General features: G+C 40.6%; 1 protein-coding gene across 2 annotated transcripts; it reads left to right on the plus strand.

The window, feature by feature from the left end:
- The first annotated feature begins 1,291 nt into the window (after positions 1-1,291).
- On the plus strand, positions 1,292-16,052 carry LOC307072947 (MORC family CW-type zinc finger protein 3-like). 2 transcript variants are annotated; one of them, XM_079732534.1, is made up of 19 exons: positions 1,292-1,376; positions 3,175-3,247; positions 3,462-3,594; positions 4,582-4,806; positions 5,147-5,293; positions 6,554-6,701; positions 7,068-7,196; positions 7,614-7,733; positions 9,894-9,994; positions 10,281-10,388; positions 10,623-10,751; positions 11,171-11,245; positions 11,410-11,458; positions 11,675-11,761; positions 11,921-11,966; positions 12,074-12,146; positions 12,224-12,938; positions 13,209-13,270; positions 13,382-16,052. In XM_079732534.1, the coding sequence occupies exons 1-19, from the start codon at positions 1,335-1,337 to the stop codon at positions 13,422-13,424; spliced, it is 2,505 nt and encodes an 834-aa protein (XP_079588660.1). In that variant the 5' UTR covers positions 1,292-1,334; the 3' UTR covers positions 13,425-16,052. The 2 variants fall into 2 exon arrangements, with proteins under 2 accessions (XP_079588660.1, XP_079588659.1); XM_079732533.1 differs by having other exon boundaries at positions 1,294-1,376; positions 4,582-4,808; positions 5,143-5,293; positions 13,382-16,047.
- Position 16,053: the final 1 nt, after the last annotated feature.

Raw genomic sequence — 16,053 nt, forward strand, 5'->3', positions numbered from 1 at the left:
CAAAAACCCTGTAAACAGACAGAGGTGTAAACACTTTGACATAAAGTACCATTTTATCAGGTCTACTGTTATTGAGGGAAGGGTAACTTTGATGTATTGTTCTACCAATAACATGGTTGCTGATGTAATGACCAAACCTGTAGACAAGTTGAAACTGAAGAGGTTTGCAGGAGCTCTATTTGGGGAGTGATATGTTTATAAACGTGAACTATGAGGTTCATGTTCATTCTGTTTTTGTTTATTTTGCTTAAAGTATAGCAACATAAGTACAAGTGGGGGTGTTAAGATATGTTTATTAATGTATGTCCTCAGTTGTATGTCATATAATGCAGTGAAATGCTATGCTGTACTTTAATATTGTAGGTACATGTTTGTGCCACAAGGTGGCCCATGGTGCAGACTATAAAACGGCGCTCTGCGTCATGTTCAGTCTCTGTCCATGTAACTCTGACCGTGAGAATGATGTGTCTGTAGTATTGGAATAAATATGCCAAGAACGGTTAAAAGTGAAGTTCATCTCTCAGTTCTCTTCTTCCGAGTGCAACGTTAGCTGCAACAGTTACTGCACCACAACTCAACAAATATATTGAGTAATATTCATGTTAAAGCCGTGGTTTATTTACTTTTCGCTAAATTCGAATGTAATAATACTGTGCCCTTTTTGAAAAATTAGCTGCACTTCGTTCATGGAAGTAAGTGAGAGTTAACATGAATATTACTCAATATATTAAGCTTATTGGCAGTCATAGTGACAACACAAGTGGGAGTCTTATCTGAATACATCTGTCTACCAGCCTACCCAGTGGACTGTTATTTTACATTTGGTTTAAAAAGTGTAACTCTAGAAAATGCAGTGAGTGCTGTAGTGCAAAGTGAGGATGAAAATGTTTTCGTAAAGCCACATAGTTTAACACGTAAAGAAATGTTAAATGGCTCAAATCAAGTGAAGGGATTTTAACAGTCTAAATTAAGTAAACAATGTTAACATGCACAGGATTTAAAAGATAAATTAATGGTTGGAAACAAATAAAGTGAAGAGTTAAACAAATATGTGATCGAGTTTGAATACATTTGTGTGTGTGTGTGTGTGTGTGTGTGTGTGTGTGTGTGTGTGTGTGTGTGTGCGTGTGACTGCACTCTGAGGGTTGCGATTTAACTGACCGATTAAATTGTGTAATTTGAAACAGATATTAAGTTTATGCTTATGATTTTATATTGCGTATGTAGCCTCATGGTCCTCCGTTTGACACTGGTTTCTTGTAGGGTTATGTTTTTCATTGGGCGGGTTTTAACTTGTTCCGCAATCAAGAGTTAAGTTTCGGTTTCCCGGGACCATGGCAGCTGCACAGATGGTACGCGGGGTCCCGTTGAGTACGGTAAGATTGACAAATAATCTGTACCGATTGGTAGAATTATGCCAATACTAATCTTAAAGACATCAAAGGAGTAAAATCTATCAATGATCACCGCAGAAATTAAAAGAAAGCGGGACGTTACGGACGTAGCGGGCAACATTGCATTTCTCCAGAGCAACCGATGTATTGTGTGGTCGATAAACAACACGTTTTAATTAGATTCAGTTCAGCATCAGAGTGCAAAATTCAGCTCTCTAATGCTACCATTTTCAATAACGTTGATTTGATTATATTGGTAGACGGAGTGTCAACAGGGCCTGTCGTTAAGTCATGCCCCACGTCTTTACCATTTCGAACACTGACACACAAACCAGACTCATTACAAAACATAAGGAAACATGTCAGCTGACAGCATATCAAAGCAGGTTTTTGAGCGAAAAAGGATTTAATTTCTTCCAGGATCAATCGAAAGGGACTAAATTACGCTATGGAGGGGTATATTCAAAACTTTACAATACACACAGAAGGTAACAAGCTTAAATTCAGTTGGTATTCTGGCCGGCCGCACAGTCGGATCCACATTATTTTTTCTTGTCCCGTTGTGGCTTGGAAAAAGGGATGAAATATACCAAGTCACGGATTTAGCAAATTGGGGGCCCAAGGCGAAGATACGTATGGGGCCAACCTCATCCTCATCCAAAAAATGTACCGACTGAATGGTGGATAGGCAGGTAAAGCTAATATACGCGGAAGTAAAGGTTGAAGATGAGAAAAAAAAACACTCCCCCTTTTAACCCTGCATACACTTCTTTACTCCAAAATGCAGATAGAAAGCAGAGAACACACATTGTAGCACTACACAAAGTAATAGTCACGATAGAACCCAAAAGAGAATAAGGTTTCTGATAACACCTGTCTTTGCCAAAACCAGCACTGTTTATTCTTTTTTTTCAAGATCAAATCAATATCAATATAACCAGCAAGACAAGTAGTTAGGGTAAACCCCCACAAACAGTCATATACTTAGCAAAACATCACAAACAGCCATATACTTATTACAAATATTGCCAAGATGAATAATTGACTTTGTATGTGCGAGTGAGGTTGCAATTGGCATTGCACTTGAGATTGACATTTCAATCATTCTACAAACAAACCCATGTACAAGATACAGGATATTGTAAGTGAATTGACATTACAGTTGAGATTAGGGATGGGCATGATTAATCGACTATCGACTAATTGATCATTAAGAATTTCGTTGATGACGTAAATCAAGCATTAATCGATAAAACTAATGCTAAAAAATATCTTCACACGGTGTGTCTTTTTACAATTACCATTCGTAGTGTTGTTCAGTAGAGAAATAGTCCGCCAAAGACGTTGATGTTGCTTAGCAACCGGACACGCTGGGGTTGATAAATTACCGGACTACTTGCGGAGTGCTAAGAAAGACGTGAATCTGGCAAAAAATCCACAATATAACAGGGTGGTAAATACTTTGGATGGTTCTGACATTATGGCTTTATCAAAACCTCTATGGAGAAAATTAATGGGATTACTTCCAGAACCACACTGTTGCGCTCTATTGCTGTTGAAAATATATCTGACTCAAGCAGAAAACATGTTCAAGCCTGAGTGAATGTATTAAAGTTGTATTCATGTTCGGTAATTTCCTTCTAATGAAACGGCCAAAAGGAACATAATGTTAACTTGCTAACTACCGTTGAGATGAGTCGACGCATGCAAATTGAATTCAAAATTGATGCAAACTATGCAAAAAAAAATTTGGAATCAGTTGTTGGCTTTCCTATTTCAGCTTTGTCCAAAGTTTCTCCACACCAACTCTACCAGCCACACCTGGCCCTTCAGTGCTATTGCTGAACTCATAGGTGAGTCCTCCTATCAGATCTTACATACATTAATTGGGAGTTTGGTTTGTAGAAGTCTGCTTTAAGTCACCTAGGAACCGGAAACTCACTTGACATCTAACAGAACACCCAAAAAATTAACAGAGACCTTCACAAATGCAGAATAAAAAAAATATTAACCTGTGTTAATATTTGTTTGTGTTTTTTGTGATATTTTCCTTAATTCCTTCTGAAGACAACGCATATGACCCTGATGTCAATGCCAAACAGATATGGATTGATAAGACCCAGATCAAAGACCTGGAGTGTCTCACCTTCATGGACAACGGAAACGGACTCAGCTCTGACATGATGCATATGATGCTCAGGTGATAGTCCACTATTTACAATATTGATGATTGTGGGAGTGGGGGGGCTGGGTGAGGCTGCACACCTGTTTCACATTGAGTAATAAGTGTGCACAGCTTAAACTATCTCCACACACACTTGGGAGATCTTCTGCATGGCAGCGGAGTACCCTTGCCATGTTCATTAACACAACTTTAACAATAAACCGTCTGGAGCCTAATGCTGCGTTCCAGGGACACTTTTTAGCCCGTAAGTTACGACCTAAAGTCACGACTCATGACGTGGTAGCGTTCCAGGCAAGTCAAGACAACAAACCCTTCTGCAGGTCTGCGGGTCTGTGGGCTATACTACGAACCACGATTAGCGGGTTAGCGAGGTATGTTGCGTTCAAAGCCAGGGTATGCTGTGAAACGGAAGTGGCTCTGTTTAAGCGTCACTGTATCACCATGGTGACTTATGCTGCCAACCTAACCTGGCCTGGAGCAGTTGCGTAAAAGCACCGCCTACTGACCAATCAATTAACTTGAAAACAAAGTTATCTGATCCGCCATTGTTGTTTACGTGTGTGTGTGACGTCAAAAGATGTAACTGGGAGTACATCGATCTGGTACAAGTTCACGGGTAGTGAGTTACGGGTTTGACTGCCATTCCAGGGCGATTTCATGGGTAGAAGGTTGTGAAAACACGAGTTACGGGTTGTCTGGAACGAACCATAATGTCCAGTGTTCAAAAACTACATGCCACCTAGATGGCTGCCACACTCCATCTAGGTGACTTCTGTGGGCTCCAGATAGTGTATGTGTGGAGATGACTGGTTATCCTGTGCACACTGATTGCTCAATATAACAGCTGGTTTGCAGCCTTTCCCCCTGATTAGGGTGCTTAAAGACATCATCCACACACTCCCACAATGATTGTTTAGAATATCACAATATCAGGGATTTCAGTTTATTGATTACCGTGTCATGAGTTTAGTGATTAATGCATGAACATATTTTCCCTTATAGCTTTGGATACAGCGACAAAAAAGCTGTGAACGGCAAACATCCCATTGGCATGTATGGGAACGGTTTCAAGTCTGGCTCCATGCGTCTGGGCCAGGATGCCATCGTTTTATCCAAATCAAAGAATGACCTGTGTGTTGGCATGCTGTCACAGACTTACCTGAAGAAGATTGGAGCCAAGCAGATCACTGTGCCCATCATAAGCATTAAGAAACCGGAAGCAAAACAGTATATCCTTTTGAACATGTCGAATGGGTTGACACATACATCTAGGTAGTCACTCCCACTAAAAGACAGGAAAGGCCAATTGTTTTAACTGCTCGTAATGGCTAAACATACTGAAACCTGGTAATAATATCACAAAATCAAAAAAAGACAAGACAAAATCTTTTTTTCTGCATATATAATAACGTTGTGCACCAATATAGATAGAGCTAGGGAAGTAGCTAAACCTTACCCTGCACTGACTTTATTTATATAGATAGATGTACAGATGGGTAGATGGATAGGTAGATAGATCTATCAGCAAAGCCTAGTAAGAACTTCCTTGACCCGAGTGACTACTCAGTGTGATGGAGGAGCACCTGGCCAGTCTGAGGGACATACTGGACCACTCACCCTTCAACACTGAGGAAGAGCTGCTCACTGAGCTCCGAGCTATCGAGTCATCCTGCTCCAGCACCGGGACCCGGATCATCATCTGGAACCTCCGCAGGTCTGGGTTCATCCCCATGGTTATCAGGCTTCTCTGAAGGCTCTACGCCCACAGAACACGGCTGTGTCAGGACATTAAACAGCCTATGGATGGGAAGGCGACAAAATAATGTTTTAGAATGTTTGAGGCCAAAAAAAGTTCTTGAGTCCTATAATGAGAGCGGAGCAAAATATACAGCCTGCATACATTAAAATGATAGAATATGGCCTCTTTATCCACACAAACATCTCATTGATTTTGTATGAAAATATCTCATATACATGCACATTCTGTTAGGTAAGATAGGCTGAATTTATAACTACTATTATAACTATTAATCATATGGGTTTGAACAACTTTCTCGCAGCAACCCATGTGGTCAGACCATTTTGAATTAATGCAGTGACCACAACTCTGCCAAACGTCCACAAAATGGTTGAGCACTGGTAGATGTGCAGGAGGACCCTGGTTCAAATCCAACCGCTACCAAACGTTTTTTCAGAAATGTCTTGAAATAAACTTTGCCACCATTTGTCTTAGAGGCATTGTCTAATTTTTGATGATATAGGATTCAATGTCCGTCGCCACACGCCACCTAGGTGGCCTTTACTGGCCCCCTCCCGGACACGGGTTGTAGATGGTGAGAACAGGTATATTGTTGGTAGTATAGTTTATTTTTACCAGCTAATAGTATTAATGATTCAGAGCAGGGAAACATGCAGCCATTTAGGAAATCTCTCCAGTGTGTTTGATGGCTAGCGATGTGCAGCCTCACCCAGCCCCAGAGTATAATCAGTCCGACTCGGGCCTGGTGAAGCTGCTTAAACCAGCCGTCAACACCACACTCCAGTTGACTTCCGTTAAACCTGCTCTTATGGCATATCAATGACATTTTGTACTTAAGCTCAACTTTTGTGCAAAGTATGGAAGACTCCTCCTTCTCAGAATATGGTCTGTTCTGCCCCTGCTTGTGGTTACCTCCATGTGGGAGAGAGTGGAGCGGCAATGCTAAGCAATGTTGCGCAGGAGGTCAACTGTTTGACTCCAAACTCGATCAAACATATTGTGAGACACGGTGAAGTGGACTATGATGTTTGCATCAGGCAATGCTCTCCACGCTCTCCATTCCATGTAGGACCCCGCGGTCGTTGCTTTCAACAACATGGATTTTTGTTGAATATTGATACATATTTAGATTAGTAAAGACTATTGCAAATACATTTAACCTTGGATCATCTATTTCTTTCTGCAATCTTTATTAATTTCATATTTTCATTATAGGACCTCTGCAGGGAAAATGGAGTTTGATTTTACCACTGACCGCTATGATATCTGCATTCCCTCTGATGTCCTTAAATCAACGACTGAACCAAACCAAAGACAAGGGCGACAAGAGTATTCAGTCCCTGAGAGTGAATACTCGTTGCGTGTAAGTATTAGCGACCTCAGCTGGCCACATGGTACACATAAACACCCTGTAGCTCTGGGGGAAGAGTAAGGGATCAGACCTTCATGATGCAATATTAATCAATGAAGATAGTAAAACACAGTTAAACACTTTGGTGTAAGTTGTGCTCAATGTTGCTCAAAATTTTTAACTATTCAGACATGGGGAAGAGAAAACTAGATGTTTGCAATTGTAAAATGCTATGTACTTAATCATTTACCGATAAGACATGTTCTTATGACTAAAAAATGACTAGAGGGGATATGTTTAGTTGCTGTTGTGTTAGGGATATGCATACTTGTATCTATGTAAGTTTGAATTAAGTTTTGTATCCATACTAAACCATAGGCATACTGCAGCGTCCTCTACATGAAGCCTCGTATGCAGATCAACATTCAAGGACAGAAGGTGAGGACTCAGCTCATCACTAAGAGCCTGGCCCACATCGCAAGAGAAATCTACAAGCCTTCTTTTGTCGTATCCTTTACATCCGCAAACGTTCATGGTTCTTGCAGCAGAAGAAATAATTCATTCTCTGCCTTTATCCCGGTAATGGTGGACTGCTAGCATCTGGGAATCAACTCCAGTTTATAGCATGGTTGTCTTTGTTAAGGGAAGGCTGGGAGCTAGTGTTTATTGGTTGTTGGTTATGTGTTATGGAGTGAGGGAAATCAGAGCCCCCAGATTGGGGTGTTTGTGTGTGTGTGTGTGTGTGTGTGTGTGTGTGTGTGTGTGTGTGTGTGTGTGTGTGTGTGTGTGTGTGTGTGTGTGTGTGTGTGTGTGTGTGTGCGTGTGTGTGTGTGTGTTTGTTTGGTTTATTTATGCATATATGCATTCTATGGAGAATCTACATCAGTTCTTCTGGTTCACATTGTTCCTTAAGTCCCGTTCTAGAAACAAAAAATCCCCATCACCTTTGGGTACAACACGAAGAGCAAGGACCATTATGGCCTCATGATGTACCACAAGAACCGACTCATCAAGGCCTATCATCGTGTCGGCTGTCAGCTAAACGTGAGTGTGTGTTTGTTTGCAATAATTAGTGTGGTTGCAAAGCAAGCCACACTTTTGTTATCATGTGTCTTTCTATTTTTATTTTCATTCCTCCCTATTTTTCCGAATTATGTACTCCAAAAGGTTTTGAGGTATAAATACTAGGGTTGGGAATCACAGGGTACCTCACGATACTATACGCGATACATGGCCCGTGAAACCGATAATATTGCGATACAGAGATTCTGCAATAGTTAATATATTGTTAGACAAAACGATACTTCACGATATTTGTCTAACGATGAATACAAAATGACTGTGAAAGGGTTAAGTGTTGGATTTCTGTCTTTTTACTGATGATCCAAAATTATTTTTTCAGTTACTCGTCTTTGGTTAGTTAACTTCCGTTCAAGATTCCTTCATTTATGTGTGGAGCGCCACCTCGAGGAGCAGGGAATCTGTTTAGAGCGCCTTATTTTATTCAGAAAAATATCGATTTATGGGGCGATATTTCCTGTCTAACTCTTTAGGAATAAAGCATAAAAATGAATAATAAATTATTCGCACGAAGAAGGGCCACGATATACTTATTGATATTTTGTCCCACTCCTTATAAATACCAGACCCCTACCTAAATGTCGGGCACATATCAGTGCAGTGCTACTTTTATACACCAAACAACGCTGACTTTTATTTTTTTAGTAAAAACTTTAACTTCAACCATTCCGAAGTTGAACGACCCAGAGCAGTCTAAGTTGGTACATGTTTAGAAACCACTTGTCAGCAGGTCTTCAAAAAGTAAAGGAAAAAAATAAAGAGCGACAGGGGGCGCCATAACTTGCAGTCAAACAAGAAGGATCAGCCCCATTGTTCTATCAATCACAAGTCCGCTTCAAAGCGGCCCAGGGACTTGAAACTTGGCAAACGGTGGCATTAGCATGTCAGCATGCTCATGGAATATTGTCAGCAGGAGTTAGCATGCAACCAGACGCATTTGCTTCTGAAAATTCACATGTGGCGACATGACTTGTCTAATATGTGCCTTTCAATTATGGGTCCTACAAAACCGTAGGAACCCTATTGTAATCTTTATTATTTTTATTTATTTATTTTTCCTGACAAAATCGGCCATATCTCAAAAATGACATGGTCCAAAGTTATGATTTAAGGACACCAAGGATAGGCTAGAATGAACAATAGGTGGCGCTAAAACAAGCCTTTGAAGTGCAACATACTCAACAGGCTGCCATTTCCACTAGGAAAGTGCAATATGCATGCAACTTGTTATACATGCACCAATCATTATGATGAACAACTTTCAGAGTCTGACCCATATGGTCAGATCATTAAGATTTAATGCAATGGCTACAACTTGACTAAACATCACACTCCAACACATTTGGTGTTGGATATGGTAAAAGCTTCAAACTCGGCAGACATGTACCAGGTGACTGTGGTATTATATGATGTGGAATTCATACCAATAAGGCTAAAGACGGCAGAGATATACAATTTAAAGAGAAATATAAAAATATCTCAGATGTTTAAACAGCTCTAACATTACGTCAAAAACATATAGGCTCGGCTGTCAAATATGGCTACAAAGGGTAGATTCCATAGTATACCCAAGTCTATATCTGAAAAAGAATGGACGCATTCTTTGAAGTTGCCTTTCTAAACCGCGCCCTCTCTCCAAAGTTGCCTGGGCCTTAAAGCTGTACACATGTAATTCCGCAAACATCCGTTTGACGATGGGTTTTGGCAACGTATGCTTTAGAAACATGGTTGGTGATTATTTCGATATTTAACTTCCGATAAACATTAACTTCCATTTTTAAGGCATACCAATGCCATATTACTCTACCGACCAAGCTCACCACACCTCCAGTAACGGAATACATATATTTCTCAAAATATAATCTGATCTGCCCATGGTAGTCTACATATACATGTAGTGTAGTGGTATTGCGTCAGACTCATTACCATGGGGATGATGGTTCAAGTCTAACCTCAACCAACCATTATTTGAGACAAGGCATGACATCAAATTATGTAAACCTTCATGTATTCACTATTCCGCCACCATACTCAAACGCTGTGGTTGCTTGCAACTATATTTATTCCTATTATTCATTCTTTGGTGTTTGTGTTGGTAAACATTGGTGTATGTGCTCCTAACAGGCTAGCAACAAGCAAGGCATCGAAGTCATTGGTGTGATTGAATGTAATTTTCTGGAACCGACTCACAACAAACAGGACTTTGACAACACCGATAAGTACAGGTAAGGCCTGTAGAATGAGGATGATCATCAATCATGATTTCACAGTCATGAATTCATTTGTGACATTTATCATCGGCATTTAGCAGCCATTTTTCCACAAAGCAACAAGCAGTGAAATCAGTGGTCTGTATGAGCTGGAAGAGGTTAGAATCTGGCTCAAGAGTGCCTACATGTAGACTGTTGATATTGGGGTTTGAGCCCAGAACCTCGGGTCAACCACCCTAACCACTAACACTGTCCCTCTTATCAAGACACAAGTTTGACATTTTCTTTGTTTTTTTTACAGGAACACTATCAGAAATGTTGCAACCAAGTTAGAAGAATACTGTAAAGAAATTCGGTTCAAGAGAAAGAACAGCAACCGCAGCAACAACGTACCCATTGAGGAGGAAGAGTAAGTCCCAATAAGATCGCGTATCGTCATCATATGGTCCAAGTTCCCTGTATGATCTTTAATGGCTGCAGCTAGATGTATCTCATTGGAACTGTTTGAACTGCATTCATTCACTGCTGCCTCATACTGTGATACTTGTGGTTTTGTCAAGCTAAGCATCCTTATGTTGTCTACTCTCAGTGGACGCTCTTATGAATACGTTGTTGAGTGGTTCTGTGTACCAATGTTCTACAGAAAATGCCCGGATCAGAACTGGGCCCAGTGTGATAAGTGTCTGAAGTGGCGGAGGATGCCAGATGGAATTAACAACGATAAACTTCCTGAAGAGTGGTTCTGCTACATGAACCCCGACCCTCAGTTCAGGTCAGATAGCTGAAAGTGGGTTTGATCCCCGATGTCGACACACTGCATGTAGGCTGATTTGACCAAGAGGTCTTTGGGCATCAAGATGCCTTAATGCCAATCTAAACTAATTAACTCTAAGTGACTCTGGATAAAAGCATCTACTGAAATACTAGATGAGCATAGATGGGACATCTACGTGGCTTTCTTGAAATGAATCCATATGCATCCACCACCACAATAAATGCAAGTCAACTGTTGCACTTTTCATTAAATTTGGGAATCAACATTCAATGTTAAAATTTAACTTTATTGTTCCTTAAAAAGGAGGATTATAAGAATATTGAATGATTAATCCAGATTGAAATAATTTTCTGTAGGGGACACAATCATCGTTATAACATTCATATTGTTATACATTCATAACTCCTCTCATTCAGGCGCTGTGAGACGATGGAAGAGCCAGAGGACTCTGATTCTGAGCAGCCAGCAAACCCCAAGACCTATAAGATACAGTAGGCTCCATTTTTAGCATTACTTCTTCACTTAGTCTGGTAAACAAACTAATCCTTTGTTGAGGTTATGGTTATGTCACCTGTATGGGGTATTTTAGTCACTCTGAAAACTGTACATTTACTGACCTTGGCGTTTCTGAAAATTGTATTGTTTATGTTTACAGGGAGAAGGAGGAAAAAAAGAAACAAGAAGAGATGAAAGAATTCAAAAAGGTGAAGCAAATGTCTTCAGATATAAATCATATTATACTGTATGTACTATTGTTCGAACAATAAATGGTAATTAAAATATTGATTATATTTTTACCATTATCATAATAATGATGAATGTTTATTACATAAAAGACAAAAAACTATAGGTAGATTGAAAACAGTTTGTTGGGAAATGGTCTTTATTCATCAAGTCTTTTTTCATCACGTGTCCACTAGTTTCAGGAAGAGAAAAGGCAACGGGAGCTTCTTTTCAAAGCCAATGCCCTCAAAAGACTGAAGGAGGAGAGGACGTGGAGAAAAATGGTGCGTGGTGTGCATGAAGTCGTTTCTAGTTCTGCCTGACTTTTACAGACTACAGATATAAATATTTAACTCATGTAGTGAATTACATATTGAATTATATCACGTGTAAATGGTCTTTCTACGATAATACTAAAACTAACTTTTGATCATGACAACAAGACCTCCACGCCGAACACACCTAAGACACCAGGAAAGTGCGCTTCTGGTAAAATGCATTTTTGTATTATCTGGGTGGTACATACTTTATTTTTACCTCCTGTTTTCTTCACCTTCTTTACTTTGTAATATATGTCATATCATTTTGTTCTCTAGCATCTGGTTTGTCCACTAGCAGCAGTCAGCCGGTAATAACAGATGTATTCTCGCTGTCAAAAACCCCCTCAAGGTATGATTGCCTTTAACCCCCACATGTTTTTCCCTTTATTGTCTTGGAAAATCTTAATTTTGCTTGTTGAACACCAGAATGAAGAGGCTTCAGCCTACGACTCCACAAAACGAATCCAAAAGACAGAAGCTGGATGGTCTCAAGAGAAAGTTAGTCACAGATATGAGCCTGAGCAGCTCTACGACCCCACCAACCCCTGTCCCTTGCAAGGACTTAAACATTGACGACAACCTATTGGAGGGCAGCAGTACTCCTGCACCGATGGAGCCCACCCTCCACCCGGTTGGGGTGAGGACAGAGAGTGACCCAAAGGTTCCCTTTTACGGGATGGCCTTCAGCCATGCAGCCTTGGAGGCAAGATCTACAGGAAATTACGCCACAGAGGAGATGAGGGACAAAAGCACCCAGATGCAAGGACCACGAGTGAAGGATGAGGAGGAGATGAACAGCAGCACAGCGGCTAACGATGGAGCTAAAGTGATGGAGGAGGGAATGATTAGCATCATCCAGGCCCAGAAAGAGCAAGACCAGCTCATGGAGCTCCTGCAGTCTGTGTTCAACGAGAGAGACTCCTTCAAAGAGAGTGTTAAGGAGCTCCATGCACAACTAGAGTTGGAGAAGCAGTGTGCAGACTGTCAGACAGCCAGAGAGAAGGCAGAGAAGCTGAGCAGAGAAAAAGAGGCATTACTGGAGACCCATTCCCGCCATAACCAGGAACATGCAAAGCATTTTGAAGACTTGACGTGTAGATTGGAGAAAAGCAGCAACGAGATTGAGAAACTGCTCTTAAAGGTATGCTAATTTGATTTAGTAGGCTGCAGCTTTTATTTAAAGCTTTTCAGTGCCCAGCATAGTCCTCAGTTTCTCTGTGTACCTGACTATCGGTACTAAAATACTTGAACCTGAGGTGAGGGCAATAATTTTGCTGCAATGCATCTAAAATGCGAAAAGAATGATTGTGAGAAGGCTTTTGAAGACCTTTGAGACTGCAACCGGGAGTTTTATACAAATTACATCAACGCGACTAGTTAGAACTTTAAACACCATGTGATTCCCCATTAGGTGAAGCAGTTGGAGGAGGAGAAAGCCACCATTTCAGCTGAGTGTGAAATGAACAAGTCAAGGTTAGTCTCTCTCATTCAATCAATCTATCTATTGATTGGTATTAATTGCGTCCTTTTAAAAAGTACACAATATGTATTGTTTAATTTCTGTCTCTCTCAACTCTGGAACAGTCTGACAGAGCTCAAAAATAAAATGGCTGACCTTTTAAACTGAACCAAGTGAACTACGAGAGCATTGAGGAGATATTGGAACAGGTCATCCGTAGCAATGGTCCTACTTCCCAGCAGTACAATTGACCCATGTTGGTTACAAAGCTGTTTGGGATTAACTCCCCACCTATCTCACCTCAATGCTTTCCAGGTAGGTCAATCAATGTAAAGCAAGGTCACAACCTTCAGTGTCCTTCAGAGTCCCACGGGCACCTTTTGGATTTTGGCAAAGACAGCGTTTAGCTATGATATACCGAGATGTTGGCTAGGCTCCTGGACGACCTCGGCCCGGAGGAGTTAGTCTCGATTCCAGCTTTATTACCTATTTTTTTTGAATGATTATAATATTGTAAACTGCTAATATTTTGATTACTCTAGTGTTTAAAAGTGTCATTCTAAATATTGTTTTGTGAGGGCCCTGATGTAAGGAAGGATTTTGGCCTCAGACCGGCCTACATGAATAAATCCGAAAGGAAAATTAGGGCTGGGCAAGTTTACGTGTTAATAACGCGTTTACGCAATCTTATTTTAATGCGATTAATACAAATTGACGCATAAACGCACATTCTCTTTATTTATTTAGTTTTTTACTTTGATTTTGAAAGGTTTTGCCCACAGAATGTCAACATTCATATCAGAAATAATTGTGTTTTTTAGTTCCACTTACTTTACATTCAATTACACTTTCAGTAAGTGACAGCCTGATTACAATTCCCAAATCTGTGGCGCTACTATTTGAATTTAACTACACTTGTATTAACTGTTGGTTTACAATTGTACTAATCAACTGCCTGTTTACAATTCCCAAATCTGTGGTGTCCGTAAGTTTCGTATTCAACCCACACTGAGTGATTCAATAAAACTCTCAAGATCACTTGGTCTAGTTTTTGCTTATTAAGTACATTTGGTATGAATGATAATGTGTCATTCCATTTGATAATCTAATTTAACTTCAATTGGAGTGGATTTAAAATATAATTTTAAAAGTGTGATTAATCACGAGTTAACTCACAAATACTATGCGATGAATCGCGTTTAAAACTTGAATCGTTGCCCAGCCCTAATGAAAAAATATATATTGTTGATGTCAATTGTTTGTAGATTTAATTGTATGAAACATAGCATACATTTTATTGGTAAGATGGGAAAGAGTTTTTTTTTTTTGTATTCATATAGTACCATGTTATATATTTTTGGGGTCGGTGTGCTGATTGTTGGGGTTTGTGTGCTGTTCATAACAATGATCAATATATATTAAAGACCAATTGAACCATAAACAACCGCAATCAATGCCATTTTATCACTGTTACTGAAATAAGCCCCCAATTTATAGAGTGGTAAAATCCTATGTTTTTGCTATTCTCCCCAAAAGACTGTGAATGTCCACTGAATCTACTCTGCTGCGAACGCAGGTGACGTTATTTTCGTGTCGTCAGAGTACCTGTTCCGAGGTGGTCTGACGTCACGACCGAGGGGCAGCGGCGGCGCGTTTGTGGGGACGTGTGGAGCTCTGTCTGGGCAGCGGTGGACTGGTTTGTGGGGACGTGTGGAGCTCTGCCTGCAGCGGTGGACTGGTTTGTGGGGACGTGTGGAGCTCTGTCTAGGCAGCGGTGGACTGGTTTGTGGGGACGTGTGGAGCTCTGTCTGGGCAGCGGTGGACTGGTTTGTGGGGACGTGTGGAGCTCTGCCTGCAGCGGTGGACTGGTTTGTGGGGACGTGTGGAGCTCTGTCTGGGCAGTGGTGGACTGGTTTGTGGGGACGTGTGGAGCTCTGTTTGGGCAACGGTGGACTGGTTTGTGGGGACGTGTGGAGCTCTGTCTAGGCAGCGGTGGACTGGTTTGTGGGGACGTGTGGAGCTCTGTCTGGGCAGCGGTGGATTGGTTTGTGGGGACGTGTGGAGCTCTGTCTGGGCAGCGGTGGACTGGTTTGTGGGGACGTGTGGAGCTCTGTCTGGGCAGCGGTGGACTGCGGTGTCCGTGTGAAAGTTGTGCTTTTCGCGTTATACTTAATACAGTATAATGCCACAGCGTGTGTGGATGGTGAAGCTCCATCTGAGCAGCGGTTTATTTCATACCCGCGTCTGAGTGAGGGTTAGGTCTCCAAACACCTATAGCATAACGCTGCAGGTTTTCCCCATTCAAAACAAGTAAAATATATTCTTCGATATGGCCAAAATGATGCATGACCCATAGGTAAAATTACTATTTTGCAGTTGTAGGCTTTATTTATGAATGAAGGGTTAGGGTTAGGTAAGTAGAATTGCAGTATAAAAATGAATATATATATATTTCATAGTGCTAATTAATGCATTACCAGTCGCCTAAATGTTTCATTGTATCATTGTACCTTTTTTAAAAAGCATTCTCTTCATCCTTCAGCTACGTCATAATTTGATGTACGTCAAATTATGGATTATTCAATTACGTGTTAATTATGATCTCGTGAACACATTCGCTTCCGTCAACAAGTGCCTAATAAACTCCATCTGAATAGTTTACAAAGAAACACAGTTTACATCAAATATAATATGGCTTTCAAGGGCATAGGTTTGATTTTAATATTGGTAGGGGCTTTTTATTATTATTTTTCTACCAATACACATGCCGCACACATGGGTACAAACTATTAAAAAC

The sequence above is a fragment of the Pollachius pollachius genome, assembly GCF_949987615.1.
Source record: "Pollachius pollachius genome assembly, chromosome: 3".
Classification (NCBI taxonomy): domain Eukaryota; kingdom Metazoa; phylum Chordata; class Actinopteri; order Gadiformes; family Gadidae; genus Pollachius; species Pollachius pollachius.